General features: G+C 42.4%; 1 protein-coding gene across 1 annotated transcript; it reads left to right on the forward strand.

Annotated features, from left to right (window-relative positions):
• Window positions 1-3,927: 3,927 nt before the first annotated feature.
• On the forward strand, window positions 3,928-7,938 carry LOC109867067 (beta-1,3-galactosyl-O-glycosyl-glycoprotein beta-1,6-N-acetylglucosaminyltransferase 3-like). Its single transcript, XM_020455975.2, has one exon. It carries the CDS (start codon window positions 5,806-5,808, stop codon window positions 7,141-7,143), a length of 1,338 nt encoding a protein of 445 aa, XP_020311564.1. The 5' UTR covers window positions 3,928-5,805; the 3' UTR covers window positions 7,144-7,938.
• Window positions 7,939-16,703: the final 8,765 nt, after the last annotated feature.

Genomic DNA, 16,703 nt, shown 5'->3' on the forward strand with positions numbered 1-16,703 from the left:
TTTCTGTGTTTTCTGACGGCTGGGTTTAGGCCGTTTTGTTTCGTTTTGATTAGGGGCAGTTTGGTATCGCAATTAACAATCCCTCCCGCCTGCACTGGATGCGGGGAACTAATTAAAATAGCTTGCGTACATGTCACATTTGTCCATAATCATGTGAGTATGTATTGTTGTGCTTCATGACTGTTTTTTTGTTGGTGGTAAAAAGGGGTACCAAGACAAGTCGCCCATGGGTATAGACTACCCGTAGGTAAATATTGTCTAAAGAACACTAGTTAGAACTGGGCAGCACACCCACTGTATTTTATTGTTTAGTGAGCTAGCTGTTGTTGAAGCAGGTGGTCTAGCTTAGGGTTTTTTGGATACTTATTACTTATTTCCTTTGGGTCCAGCTCAGTCCCCCCCATTACCCTGTGTTTACCAAATAAACTATGAGTGTTTGATGGTAGATTTAAGTTGTCTGTGGTTTTTTGTTCTCACTGTTAGTTTCTAATAATAGTTTCACTATTATGATTTGCATGAGATATGTTACGGGTCTCATTTCCATCCCCCCCAGACTGCAGGGCAAAAGGGGTTCATAACAGTAAACCAGGAGTCTTACAACCTAGGGAAGATATATCCGCATGTCACCTTGTAACTCATGGAAGCATGTGATTGCCCGAGGGGTCATTTGATGGTGGGGTATATAAAGATTACATAGGCGTGCCTCGAGGGGTGCCAGAAGAAATCAGAGCCAGGAATCAGATATTAGCTGGACTGGAGTCTAGCATCTTCTGGTGGTCAAGTCTTAAGATTGTTGATTGGATCAATTACATTTATTATAATCAACAAAGATTCATTAATCATTTTAGGGATGCTATCAAGGGCCTGGCAGAACAGACAGTGGCTCCTAGTCTTATGGCATGGCTGTTGGCGGAGAAGGGAGGTGTGTGTGTTATGTTTGGATCGATATGTTGTACTTTTATCCAAAATAACACAGATGGATGGATCCGTGACTAAGGCACTGCAAGGTCTCACCACATTGGCACATGAGATTGCTGACAATTCAGGAGTAGACACCGCGTTTACAAGCTGGTTGGACTCATTGTTTGGAAAATGGAAACCGTTTATCTTGCCTGTATTAAAACTTATTTGGGATAGGGGGCAGCATTTTCACTTTTGGATGAATAGCATGCCCAGAGTGAACTGCCTCCTACTCAGTCCCAGATGATAATATATGCATATTATTATTAGTATTGGATAGAAACACTCTGACGTTTCTAAAACTGTTTGAATGATGTCTGTGAGTATAACAGAACTCATATGGCAGGCTAAAACCTGAGAAAAAAATCCAAACAGGAAGTGGGAAACCTGAGGTTTCCAGTTTTTTGAACTCACCCCTATTGAATACACAGTGGAATATTGGTTATTTTGCACTTCCTATGGCTTCCACTAGATGTCAACTGTCTTTAGAAACTTGAATGAGGCTTCTACTGTGTTGTGGGAATGAGTGGGAGCTGAATGAGCCAGGTGTCTGGCAGAGAGCCAAGGGCTGGTCACGCGCAATTCACATGATAGCGACCTGCATTCCATTGGGATGGATTGGGAACCCAATCGAATCGATATGACAACAGCCAGTGAAAGTGCAGGGGGCCAAATTCAAAACAACAGAAATCTCATAATTAAAATTCCTCAAACACACATGTATTTTATACCGTTTTAAAGGTAATCTTGTTGCTAATCCCACCACAGTGTCCAATTTCAAATAGGCTTTACAGCGAAACCACAAACGATTATGTTAGGTCACCACCAAGCCACAGAAAAACACAGCCATTTTCCCAGCCAAAGATAGGAGTCACAAACTGCACAAATAGAGATCAAATGAATCACTAACCTTTGATGATCTTCATCAGATGACACTCATAGGACTTCATGTTACACAATACATGTATGTTTTGTTTGATAAAGTTCATATTTATATACAAATCTGAGTTTACATTGGAGCGTTACGTTCAGTAGTTCCAAAAACATCCCGTGATTTTGCATAGCCACATCAATTTTACAGAAATACTCATCATAAATGTTGATGAAAATACAAGTGTTAAACATGGAATTATAGATATACTTCTTCTTAATATCAGATTTTAAAAAAAGCTTTATGGAAAAAGCAAACCATGCAATAATCTGAGAACGGAGTCAACAGAAATCAGAAATAACATTATAAATATTAACTTACCTTTGATGATGTTCATCAGAATGCACTCCCAGGAATCCTACTTCCACAATAAATGTTTGATTTGTACGATAATGTCAATTTTTTTTTTAGGAAGTGCAACTTGAACCATATCCCACTGTGTTTTCGATAGGGGCTGAGTTGAAAATCGACCAACCCACTTCCTGATTTGATTTTTCTCAGGTTTTTGCCTGCCATATGAGTTCTGTTATACTCACAGACATCATTCAAAAAGTTGTAAAAACTAATAATATGCATATATTAGCAACTGGGACTGAGGAGCAGGCCGTTTGCTCTGAGCACCTCTGGGCACCTTATTCATCCAAGCTACTCAATACTGCCCCCAGCCATAAGACGTTAATGAAATGTCTAGGATGTTATTGTGGTATGTTCAAATAACTACGATGTTAATTGGTAATACAAGCTCTGTTGGGAGAACCTCAATTCAGGGTTTCCCTTTTCCTGGTCAACATTGTGACACATTGGTAAATTCAGCTATTTAAACTAAATGCATGCTTTTCAAACGTTCGCTGCCCGCACCTTCCCGCCCGCCCGACTAGCATCACTACTCTGTGCAGTTCTGACTAAAAATATGTGGACAACTATAAATACCTAGATGTCTAGCTAGACTATAAACTCTCCTGCCATCAAACATATCCAATCCAAAATGTAATCTAGAATCGGCTTCCTATCTCGCTACAAAGACTCAGAGACAATGATAGACAGCTGCCTCTGATTGGGAACCATACCAGGCCAAACACATAGAAACAAAAACATAGAAAAACAACATGTTTTGTGTTCAACACCCCAACACACGCCCTGACCAAACCAAAATAGAGACATAAAAAAGTAACTAAGGTCAGGGCGTGACACTGAGTATTTTTCTTCCTCTCTGGCATCTGAGTTAGGAAGGACACCTGTATCTTTGTAGTGACTGTGTATTGATAACCATGCAAAGTGTAATACATAGCAGCGCCTCGTATCGGCCGGGCTAGAGTGGGCATCGAGCCAGGTGCCATGAAGCCGGCTCAGCGCATCTGGTCTCCAGTGCGTCTCCTCGGGCCGTGGTACATGGCACCAGCCCTACGCACGGTGTCCCTGGTTCGCCAGCACAGCCCAGTGCGGGCTATTCCACCTTGCGGCACTGGCCTGGCTACGGGGAGCATTCAGCCAGGTAGGGTTGGGCAGGCTCGGTGCTCGAAACCTCCAGTGCGCCTCCACAGTCCGGTCTATCCGGTGCCGCCTCCACGCACCAACCAGGCTGTCTCTCCGTCTCCTCCCTACAGGTGCTCCCGCCTGCTCAGCGCTGCCAGAGTCTTCCCCCTGTCCAGCGCTGCCAGAGTCTCCCGTCTGTCCTGACTGTCCTCCCGTTGCTAGGGTCCCCAGTCCGAGGTCGGCGGTGAGGGTCGCCGCTCTAAAGAGGCCTCGGAGGCAGGTGAAGAGACGGACAAAAACTGTGGTGGAGTGGGGTCCATGTCCCGTGCCGCCAACGCCACCGCGGAGAGACGCCCACCCAGACACTCCCCCATAGGTTCAGGTTTTGCGGCCGGAGTCCGCACCTTTGGGGGGGGGGGGGGGGTACTGTCACGTTCTGACCTTAGTTCTTTTGTTATGTCTTTGTTTTAGTATGGTCAGGGCGTGAGTTGGGTGGGTTGTCTATGTTCCTTTTTCTATGATTTGGGATTTCTGTGTTTGGCCTGGTAATGTTCTCAATCAGAGGCAGCTGTCAATCGTTGTCCCTGATTGAGAACCATACTTAGGTAGCCTGGTTTCACTTTTGAGTGGTGGGTGAATGTTTCCTGTGTCTGTGTTTGTACCATACGGGGCTGTTTCGATTTTCGTTTGTTCATTCACATTGTTATTTAGTATTTTTGTAGTGTTCAGTTTTATATATTAAAATGGACACTTACCACGCTGCACATTGGTCCTCCAATCCTTCCTACTACTCCTCTTCGTCACTCTGCATGAGGCAAATGGTGATCACACAAGATACTGCCTGGTTTTCTGATCCATGCCCCTACCTTTTCTTTAAGGTATCTATGACCAATGGATGCATAGCTGGACTCCCAGTCATGTGAAATCCATAGATTAGTCCTAATGAATTGATTTCAATTGACTGATTTCCTTATTTGAACTGTAACTCAGTAAAATCTCTGAACTTGTTGCATGTTGCGTTTATATTTTTTTCCAGTGTATATATAACTTATCTTCACCCTCAGCTCTGCCTTTTGTTTATCATGATTCAATAAAGTTGGTTGCTGTCTGTCGGTGGTAATATGATGTCTAAGATGTTAGTCAAGGATATTTACTGATTAAAAAGAAGGGAAATGCCCAGACACCATTGCTAACCAAAATAAACGGAGGTGATCCTTCACATGGATTAATAAATCTAGTGTTTTGTAACTGCTGACACCTGTAACATAGGAGAGAATAGGTATTTAATCCATTTCTGTTTCTCTGCTGCTCAAGGACATAATTCCCATTATAATTTTCATGGTTTCTAAACAGGTCAAGTTACAGAGAGGAGAGAGGAAGTTGACCTTTATCATTTATTTCAAACAGGGGTTGGAACAGATCCGAAAACCAGAAAATAACAAACATTTTCAAGGAACAGAACCGAGAAAGAAAGTGATCTGTTCCAGAACAGAACTGTTATTTTAAGAGCATGGGACCCGGTCAATAACGTTCTTTTACATTCCATTTTTTTCTCCAGCCCCACAAAAAATGCAACGAAGTCATTATGCAAAGCCCTCAAAGCCACTATAAAAGTTACTGCCAGTGTTTGCCTGCCAGCTGAACATCTTTACCAGTGTGTGTGTAGGCTACCTGCCCCTCGCCAATTCAGTAATTAAGGAGAGATATTTATTTAGAGAACAGTGGATTAACTTTTTCAATGCTAGTTAAGGATATGATAGTTTTCATATTTGGATAGTTATCACATGATAGTTATCACATTGGATTTATTAACTACAAAAAGGTAAGACATGTTTTTATTTGAATTCTGGTGCCAGTCTGCACAAACATGTTTGTTAGCTTATTGCTAGCTTGTTAGCTAACTCTGGTCTAGCTCTGTAAAACTCTAGGCAGTATTATCTGTAATGTAATGGAACTGAGTCATGATCAATTGTTAGCTCTGGTCCAACATTAGTTGAGCCAACTCTCTGAAGTTCAAAGACATTCAAATTTCTTCCCAAATTGCCGCTCCTCCGTAGGTAAAAGTCTGTGGTAATGCATGTCATATCAACAAGATGTCCAGAGCTCTCCTCGCCCACAAAACGTCAGTCGCACATCGACCAGCAAATGATCCATGTACAGGGGAAACCATGCATAGCGTACTACAGGTTGAGCCACTCTTGAGCCACTCCCATACCAACTAGAGTGTTTACCCCATGCACACAGACCATGCCCACTAAAGTCAATGATACAAATGTCCTTTTATACTGAGGTGTGAGACTTGTCATTTGTTTTAGCTCTGAGGTATGAGCATTACTCAGTTGAGCAGCAGTGGGCAGCTCCTTGGATGTAGATACTAATACCACCACATAGACCGTCACTGCTACAGAGAATAATACATCATAGATAATAAAAGACTAGGCATGTCTCTACTTCGGTTGTCAAGCTCTCAGAGAGTCTTCAGGAACGTATCTCTGATCATACTGAGTGGCTCTGTCTGTTTGTTCCTGTGGGCAGCTCTCAGACCCTGCTCTGACAGGAAGCCTCTCCGCTCTCCAGACCTCCTCCCTCTGCACTACGCTGTAGACTTGCCTGCCTGCTCAGCCATCATCCGAGGAGACATAGAGGGTCTGGAGAAGGAACAGCTCAGGAGACTGCTGAAGACCAAGAAGAAGAGCCAGCTGCTGTCGGAGGCATTCTACCACAACGTGACACAGGACTGCCAGAGATTCGTCACAGACAGAGAGTTCATTACCATGCCTCTCAGCCGGGAGGAGGAAGAGTTCCCTATTGCATTCTCCATGGTCATCCACGAGAAGATTGAGATGTTTGACCGGCTCCTGCGTGCTTTATACACTCCTCAGAACATCTACTGCGTCCACATCGACCAGAAATCATCCGAGGACTTCAAGAGTGCAGTGAGGGCTATTGTGTCCTGCCTACCCAATGTGTTTGTGGCCAGTAAGATAGAGAGTGTCATCTATGCCTCCTGGTCCAGAGTGCAGGCTGACCTGAACTGCATGGAGGACCTGCTAAAATCACCTGTCCAGTGGCGATACCTTCTCAACACCTGTGGAACCGACTTCCCCATTAAGACCAATGCTGAGATGGTTCAGGCCCTCAAGCTGCTGAACGGAAAGAACAGCATGGAGTCAGAGGTCACCAACAGCTACAAGAAGGGCAGATGGCAGTTCCACCACAACGTCACCAACACCGTGGTCAGGACAGAGGTTAAGAAGACCCCTCCACCTATCAACACCCCCATGTTCTCTGGCAACGCCTACTTTGTGGCATCCAGGGCCTTCGTCCGTCACGTGATGAAGAGTCAGGAGGTCCAGGTTCTGCTGGAGTGGGAGAAGGACACATATAGTCCTGATGAACACCTGTGGGCCACTCTGCAGCGCATGACCGCTGTCCCAGGCTCCAACCCCTCCAACAGTAAGTACCAGCAGTCTGATATGAACTCCATAGCCAGGGTAGTGAGGTGGAGCTACCTGGCTGGGGATGTGAGGAGCGGAGCCCCCTACCCCCACTGCTCCGGGACCTACAGGAGAGCTGTGTGTGTCTATGGAGCTGGAGACCTGCAGTGGCTCCTAAACCAACACCACCTTATCGCTAACAAGTTTGACCCCGAGGTGGATGATGTGGCTATTAGATGTCTGGAGTCATACCTGCGCTTCAAAGCAACACACCGTGTATCCTTAAAGACAGTGGAATCTGGGAGTATCGTACCAAAACTATTAAATGTTTACAGGTTGTAAATACGGTAATACACATTTATTTATAATATATGATATATTTCTGATTTGTACAGAATATTTATGTTAATACTGTATATTTATGATTGCCATGCTTATTTAAAATATGTTTTGGATTGTATTGACATTTTCGTTATTATCCAGAGCAACTTAACATTAGTGATTGTTGTATATTTCTGATGATACTGTATTGAAGGTTGGAAATACAGTCATGTATGTTCATTTATGTTTCTTTAACTGTTGGGGTTGCACTGTAGATTTTTCTGAATGCCATGTACTGTATTTCCTAGATATATATCCTCCTGTACTCGTTATTTATTACGCAGCACCGCCATCTAGTGGAATGACTTGTCTAACTGGACACAGTTATATATGTGTACTCAACAATGCCGGGGTGAAGGTTGTATATATCATGATAAGTTATTGATTACAGAATCAGCTAATCTTCTCTCAGTGTTTTAATCAATGTCACTTTAATTAATGTCAACAATATCTTGAGTTACACCAAGGTACTAAGGCTGCTTGTTACTTTGCCTACTCATTAAAAAAAAATGTTGTTGGAACCATCATCAATCATTTTTGCACAGCGTACTGTATGTTGACTGTATACCTAAGACATGATTGTATCTAACTTGAGTCCAACATGAAACCCAGTCTTGTCATGTAATTTAGTGTTACTGTAGTATATCATTTATTAAGAATAAATATGCCTGTCACGCCCTGGTCTTAGTATTTTGTATTTTCTTTATTATTTTGGTCAGGCCAGGGTGTGACATGGGTATATTATGTGGTGTGTTTTGTCTTGTTTTTTGTGTAGGTATTGGGATTGTGGTATAGTGGGGTTATCTAGAAAAGTCTATGGTTGCCTGAAGTGGTTCTCAATCAGAGGCAGGTGTTTATCGTTGTCTCTGATTGGGAACCATATTTAGGCAGCCATATTCTTTGAGTGTTTGGTGGGTGATTGTTCCTGTCTCTGTGTTAGTTTGCACCAGTAGAGGCTGTTCACGGTACGTTTATTGTTTTGTATTTGTTTGTGTTAATCTTTTATTAAACATGTATCAGAATAACCACGCTGCATTTTAGTCCGATCCTTGCTACACCTCCTCTTCAGAGGAGGAGGAAGAAAACCGTAACAATGCCAACTGTATGTATTGCCAACTACTGTAGTAACTATATGTCATACACTTCGGAAGCAGTGTGCTCTTCTGTCCAATCCTTCCTCATAAATACAGACAGTTAGACTGGCATCACATTCAGTTCTAGCCTCAACCTATATCTCTTTTCTGTTTTCACATGAAATATACAGACAGGCGGAGAGAACACATTCAGGGGAGAGGGGACAGTTGGGACAGCAACTTTTTTTTCATGCAGGATTCCTACAAAGACATCAGCAGTAAAGCCTTTCCAGGTGCTCTGAGACATGCAGTAAAGCATTTCCAGGTGCTGTGAAACCTGCTCTATTTAACTCTGTAGAGGTCATGTGACCTAGAATTAGGCTCAAATCAAAGAAACCATAAAAATATATGAATCTCTGTCCTTTCACCTGGAAATAAAGATTGAAATGTAATGAATAATATGCATCAAGCCTTAACAGAGTGCCTTAAATACATTGAAGATACAACAGTAACTAAGACAAAGTCAACATCTCTACCTTTGGCTTGATACATAAAAGGTTATCGAAATTCAACAGAGCATGGTGGAGAGATTAGTTAGAGATCAGGAGGTTGGCGTTGTAGGCTAGTGGCCAATCCTTAAAAAGTGTGTTAATTTGAGATACCCCTACACGAGGTAGAGCAAAACACAACCATCTTTTTTTCATATTGTTACATTTTAGTAATTTAGCAAATGCTCTTATCCAGAGGGACTTACAGTTAGTGCATTCATCTTAAAATAGCTAGGTGGGACAACCACATCAGATTCATAGTAAGTACATTTTCCTCAATAAAGTAGCTGTCAGCAAGGTAACCTTAACCCTATCAGCAAGTTAAGGGGGGGAGGAAATGTTAGTAAAGTATACTTTTGTGAACTAACATGTTTTTGGAAGATGGGCAGATGAGCTTGGGCTGAGCGCAAGATGCCCTCCTGTAGGGGTGGGATGGCTAATCGACCAGTGGTGGCAGAATGGAGTTCTCGGGTTGGGTTGTATGGTTTGTGCATAGACTGAAGGTAGAGAGGAGCAGTTCCTCTTGCTGTTCCGTATGCAAGTACCATGGTCTTGTTGTGGATGTGAGCTTTGACTGGAAGCCAGAGGAGTGTGTGGAGGAGAGAGGTGACATGGAAGACCTAGGGAAGATTAAACACCAGGCTGCAGGGTTCTGGATAAGTTGGGAGGGGGGTTGATGGCACAAGCAGGGAGCCCAGCCAAACAGAGATTTGCTGTAGTCCAGATGGGAGATGACAAGTGCCTGGATTAGGACCTGCGCTGCTTCCTATATGAGGTAGGGTCGAACTATGCAGATGTTGTAGAGCATGAACCTGGAGGAGTGAGTCAGTGATTTGATGTTTGCAGAGAACAACAGGGTTTGGTCAAGGGTCACGCCAAGTTTCTTTGCACTCAGGAAGAGGGACATGGTGGACATGTCATTTGTGATGGAGAGGTCTTGAAGCAGGTAGGCCTTCCCCGGGAGGAAGCAGCTCCGTTTTGTTGAGGTTTAGCCTGAGGTGTTGGGCCGACATCCAAGCTGAGATATCAACTAGGCACGAGGTGATGGGTGTTGCCACCTGGGTGTCAGAAAGGGGGAGGAGAAAGGGTCTTCAGTTTCATCTGCATAGCAATGCTAGGAGAGACCATGTCAGGATATGATGGAGCCAAGTGACTTGGTGTAAAGAGAGAAGAGGGCCTAGAACTGAGCCCTGGGGGACTCAGGGCTCAGTTCCAGGTGAGAGTACGTGGTGCAGACACAGATCCTCTACATGTAACCTGGTAGGAGCGTCCTGCCAGGTAGGATGCAATCCAAGAGTGTTTCAGAGCCTGAGACGCCCAGCCCTGAGACGGTGGAGAGGAGGATCTGATGGTTCATGCTGTTGAAGGCAGTGGACAGAACTAGGATGAAAACAGAGGATAGAGATGTAGCTTTGACAGCCTCTGTGACACAGAGAAGAGCAGTCTCATGTTGAGTGACCCATCTTGAAGCCTAACTGGTTAGGGTCAAGAAGATTGATATGAGAGAGATAGTGAGAGTTGGTCAGAGACACAACGCTCAAGTGTTTTGGAAAGGAAAGAAAGAAGGGATGCTGGTCTATAGTTTTTGATGTCAGAGGAGTCAAGTGTTGATTTCTTGAGAAGGGGAGGGACTCGGGCCATTTTGAAGCCAGAGGGAATGCAGCCAGTGGTCAGGGATGAGTTGGTGAGGGAAGTGAGGAGCGGGAGAAGGTCTACAGAGATGGGGATGGGGTCGAGCGGGCAGGTTGTTTGCTGGCCAGAGCTCACTAGTCATAGGATTTCATCTGGAAAGAGATGTGAGAAAGAGGTCAAGGCGTAGAGTAGTTCTGTGTGAGTGGGACAAGTGAATAAAATAGGCTGAGTGAATGAGGAGCGGATGTCGCCAACCTTATTTTCAAAGTGGTTGACAAAGTCATCTGTAGAGAGGGAGGAGGGAGGGGGAGGGGGGTTAAGGAGCGAGGAGAAGGTGTGAAATAGTTTTATAGGGTTAGAGGCAGACGCAATACATTTTGAGTGATTGAAAGTGGCAGATACAGAGGAAGAGAAGTGTCATGACTTGCCAGTCCTGAGATGGAGATCGTGGGTGCTGATCGGGGGTGCTCCCCCTCCTGGTGATGTTGGCCAGTTTTATGATGGTTGTAAATACGTTCCTTGCCAAGCAGTGTGGAGGGAGAGACCTCCACACCGTTTTCTCCCCCCAAAACTCCTACCTCCCTGAAATTGGAGAATTGAACAATATTTAGGTGGAAATGGTCAGTGGAGACTAAAATATATGTACTTTTTATGTTGTGACATCATGAAAGACGGTAGAACCACATAACTGTATCTCTGTTTATATACACTTCTCAATTATGAGGTTTACATCTGAATGTTGTATAAAATCAATCATTAAGTATAAGAAAACTTTAGAAAAAGATAGAAATGTGATTTTAGTCTTCTAAATGAGAAAATATTTTTTCATGTAAAGTTCATCAAGTCAATAACCATGCCCAAGTATGCACAGAGATTATGCAAAACGTAATGGAACACGCTTTTTCCTCAAGTGTTTAAAAGGATGCGCTGAAGAATTAACATATTAGACCAGTTACATGAAGCACCAGGGAGAGCTCCTGGTCGTGGTAGTGGTAAGAATGGATACTTTGACGTACCCTGTACAGTATTTCTTAGAGTTGATCTCATTAGAATACTTCAGAGGTTGTTGGTGTTCTCTTCCTAGGCTGCGTACATTTTCAGCTGCAGACTGATAATGCGACATCTAGGATTTGCTTCTTCTGTAGTGATCAATAGATTCAGAGTTTATAACAATTTTGCGACATTCAGCTTACATCTCAGTCTACTTGGTCTATAGGGTGGTAAACATTTCAATTTGGGGACCAGCGTCCTCACATTCTCTGGCCTTGTCCTTTGGTAGAGTTGTAGTTTTAAACCATTTTGCCACATCCAGCTCACGCCTTAGTCTGCTTGGTCTATAGAGAGGTAGTTTTCTTAAGGACATGGTGATCTTTGGTGGCCGAACCAGTCGGACACCCAACATCTCCATGACCAAAGGAATGGACGATTAAGGACAGCTCAATCATAAATTTATAAATTGCAATCTCTTTTTCCAAATGAGCAGTTAGAGTAAATATTTAGTATTTTCATGAGCGAAGCTCAATGTCCGATAGAGTAACTAATTTGTCTCACCCCCACGCGCTCTCTGAATTCACCACTGTGTTTACAACCAATCTGTCCTGTCTTCTCGAGACTATTTGCTGTATATTGTTAGTGTCTATTTGTGTATTCTGTAATTGTTTAATTCGATCGTAAATAAATAAAACATTTTCCCGTGGTTCCCCGACTTCTTAGTTAATTCATGTTTACATGATTAGTTTAATCACGTAATAATAATTACACATTGATTTGAGATAACAGTCTTCACATTAATGAATAGTCACTTTACGACATATGTTGCCACGTGTGAAGCGTCTAAGAGCGAGACTTAACTGTTGAATTAAGTACTGTATAAATATGAATTGTGCAAGCAGACTGTTGTATAGGAAGAGAGCCACTGGCAGGATTTTGGTGTGTCTGTGTAACCATCAAAGTTGTCCCCGGTGTTGTGTATCTGAAGACATCAGAGTTACATGAGATGTTCAATTTCAGATATAGTCCGTTAGACCAAATGTGTACTATTTCTGTCACTCGCGTCTTAGGAGCAAGTGATTCGGTCAGTAGTAATTTCTAGAGCAAGCAATGTTAGAAATTTGAGGATAGCTCTATTTGTTAACCGGGCCGGAGTATTATCTATCCATCTACCTCACTTGCGGGTAGGCCACAAGCGTATCTCTTTTTAAATTACCGCGCATCCCGGTAATAAAGGGCTAGCAAAGCAGAATGCCGAATGGGTTGAATGTGAGACGTCACTTGCAAACCCTCTTCCCATAGTGTAAATTATTCTGTTGTGTGCTTGGAACAGTATATGAACAGCTAGCTGTGCACGAGATGCTAAAGCTAACAATGGGAGAGCAGCCATTTTGTTTCCTGTGTCACGTTGAAATTCCCCCGTCTTGGGTGACGGGAGTCCCACCCCTCTGTACTTCTGTTTGATTTCAGCTTTCTGCGATCAGTGAAGAATCGGCAGTCATTTAAAAAAAAAAACATTTAGTTCTATTTGCCACCCAACGTGGTCTCACATTTATAACAAGTGGTTACTCTTCTGATATGGCTAATCTCAACTGATTAGATGTCGTTGTCTCATTCAATTTAACTAAGAGGTAAAGTTGCCAGACTTACCTTTTTCAAATTGACATTTTGAATAATATCCACATTTATTTGGTTTCATCAAATGGCTAATTTAAACGTTTTCACATTAACCTTGATACAGAATGCTTTCCGGTTAATTCAAGTTCAATTCCCAAATAGCCTAAAAAGGTTTGATTTATCATTAACATTGATTAATCAATCAAATTTGTTTTTGCAAAGCTCACTGACTCTCTCCCCAGTTCTGACGGAAGTCCCACTTTCGTGGGAATCCAATGTGGTTTCAGCTTTAGGGATAATGACCTTGGTGGTGAATGTACCCTCACATTTGAACTACTGGTTACACATTTTAAACTTTTCCATATTAACCTAGATGAAGGAATGCTCTCTGGTTAATTCATGTTTAATCCCCAGATGGCCTATGATTAATGATTAATCATTATCACTGACTAATGAATTCAAATTGCTTTTAAAAGATAATTGGAACCAAACCCCCAGTACTGCTCCAGTATTGACAAAGTCCTGCCTTCACGGGAATCCCACGTGGCTTCAGCCTTAGCGATAAGTGACCCTGGTGGTGAAAGTACCCTCATATTTAAACTGACTGGATTATAATAAGTGCAACCAGTAATCTCAATCGATTGGATATCATCGTCTCATTCAATTTAAGAAGTTAAATTGCTGAACATACCTATTCAGGTTCTTCCAATTAAATTAGATATTTTAAACTTTCCAATATTAACCTAGATGAACCAACTTCTCAGGTTAATTAAAGTTTAATTTCCAGATAGCCTATTCAGTTATAATTAATCATTATCATTGATTAATCTTTCTAGGGCTACATTCAGCTTAAAAGGCAGTGCTCAAAATTCAAAAATATGTTTTAGAAATATGTAACTTTCACACATTAACAAGTCCAATACAGCAAATGAAAGATAAACATCTTGTTAATCTACCCATCGTGTCCAATTTAAAAAATGCTTTACAGCGAAAGCACAACATATGATTATGCTAGGTCATAGCCAAATAAAAAAAACACACAGCCATTTTTCCAGCCAAAGAGAGGAGTCACAAAAAGCTGAAATATAGATACAACTGTTATTCACAGAATTAAAGATAGACTTCTCCTTAATTAATGCAACCGCTGTGTCAGATTTTCTTTTAACTTTACGGAAAAAGCATAATCTGAGAACGGTGCTCAGAACCCAAAACAGCCAGAGGAATATCTGTAATTTTGGAGTCCACAAAGTTAGAAATAACACCATAAATATTCACTTACCTTTGATCTTCATCAGAAGGCACTCCCAGGAATCCCAGTTCGACAAGAAATGACTGATTTGTTCCATAAAGTCCATCATTTATGTCTAGCCACTTGTTGTTAGCGTGTTCAGCCCAGTAATCCATCTTCATGAGGCGCAGGCACTTCGTCCAGATAGAAACTCAAAAGGTTCTGTTATGATCCTTTAGAAACATGTCAAACGATGTATGGAATCAATCTTTAGGATGTTTTTAACATAAACATCAATAATGTTCCAACCGGAGAATTCCTTTGTCTGCAGAAAAGCACTGGAACGAGAGTTAACTCTGTCGGGAGCGTTGATAATACGTTGATAATACGCATGCAGTTTTGTTGAACGTTACTCAAAGTAACAATGTTCTCCTCCAAATGATGCAGACCAAAGACAATCCATTAATGACCACAATGATTAAGTTGGATGACAAATCAGCAGAACTCATTGAAGTTGCTGACCAAATGAATGAAGAGAGAACTCAGGTGATGTATATGGAAATATTGATTTCTAAGCAAGCGGAGGAATTCTCATCACTGAATTTCTCGCTCCGTACTCAAGACCTCTATCTGAAAACCATGACAAATAAGTATGAGGCCGAATGGAGAAAATGCAACACTCACGTGTCAAAAAATAAGTGCTCTAAGTGCTTAAATGGACTCTATGATGATGCAGAATACCACCCTTGGGTACCATCGGGTGGAATTCCAGAATGATCAGGCGCTACAGCGTGACTACCCAAACCAAGCAACCGGAGCCCGGTTGGAGTGAAGACGATAAAAGGTTTCAGACATTGCAACCCTCATGTGTCCCTCAGTTTTCTACTCTTGGCCACAGAGAAATATGGCGCCTCTTCGCCAACAAAGCCAAGGCTTGGCTTTAGGCCCTAATTTTCCCATATTCCCATTTCCCATATTGGCACGGAACACCTTGATATACTTGTCAAAAACTTCCCCACCTTTGACCCCGTTACAGGTCAGTCAAACGACACTGAGACGTTCATAGCTGACATGGAGAATATATTGAATGGCTACTCGAACGCTACTGGTACTGACAGGCTTTACCTGTTGATGCGAACATCAAAAAGACACATGACGAGGTTCAGTGGTCTACAACTGCAACATGTGCTAAACGACTACGCTAAACTTGCCACAGGTTTGAAAGTAGAATTCAGTTGTTCTGCGACTCGCAAACACAATAGCTCACTGGCTTAAACTGTCAAACATGCTAGGGAATGAACACCCACAGGCATACTTTCATAGGCTTCATTCAGCTTACTTTGGCCTACTCACTGAAACAGGAATGGAAGAGCTGTTACCATTCAAACAAATGTTTCTGTCGAACATGTATCCCACCTTCATTACCTACTTGGGCCATACAGCCCACTTTGGCTTGCCTATCTTACAACTTACAGCTTGCAAGCACAGCTTTTGAGGCATCAAAAGCATGCAATGCTAAGAGCCCTGACATCTTGGTTTTGAAGTTTGACCATGAGCACTCACTCCAGTTAGAGGGTGCCTTATCAGGTATTGGAGAGTTGAGACATGATGCACAACAACGGTTTCAACCACAAACCCCGATTCCAATAACCACTTAGGTCAAAATAACTGTAAAGTACGTCGACATTGAAACGAATACCGCTACAATCGACCTGTTCGCTACGTTCCTGCACCCAACCTACACAAAGAGTCAGAGCACAAGGGTAACAAAAGGTTCAAGGATGATCAAAACAAAGACCAATGTTCTCTAGAAGTTCCACTACATGAAGAACTAAAGCGACAAAAATGTGAGAATATGGAAAAATATATGTCACAGGGACTAAGCAGGGAATTGCCGCACACCAGGTCTGCAGGTATTAAAACCCTTAGCAAGGACGTTAAAAATCTAATTTCTCCCGTTCTTATTCAAGACCCTATCCAGGGCCGGCTCGATCAAGAAACAAGCCCACAGGCGTTTGTCTGTAAACTCTGACTAAAAGGCTGCGAAGAAAGAGGTCAAAAGATTCGCAAAAGCCAAGTCCATTCAAATTCTGATAAGTCGATCTGCTTTCAAATTGAACATAAATTACACATCACACCACTCCACTAAACGCAACTCTAAAAGGCCATATCTGGAAACAGTCCTGGAGGACTGCTTAACTTGTCATGCGCAAATTATTTTGCGTATGACAAATATTAGCATAGATCTCAAACATTGTTCAATGATCTCAAAGGGGCTTTGAAGCCATCTAAACGTTGGTTAAAAGTGAAACGATGCTACACTACACTTCGAGGTTTCACTCAGACTACCTTGCCTCTCACATTGAGAGTCATGCTGAAGCTACATTTCCAGGACGTATCCCTTGTTCACTCTGTGTATATTACCAGCCACGA

The sequence above is a fragment of the Oncorhynchus kisutch genome, linkage group LG22 (assembly GCF_002021735.2).
Source record: "Oncorhynchus kisutch isolate 150728-3 linkage group LG22, Okis_V2, whole genome shotgun sequence".
NCBI classification, from domain to species: Eukaryota; Metazoa; Chordata; class Actinopteri; order Salmoniformes; family Salmonidae; genus Oncorhynchus; species Oncorhynchus kisutch.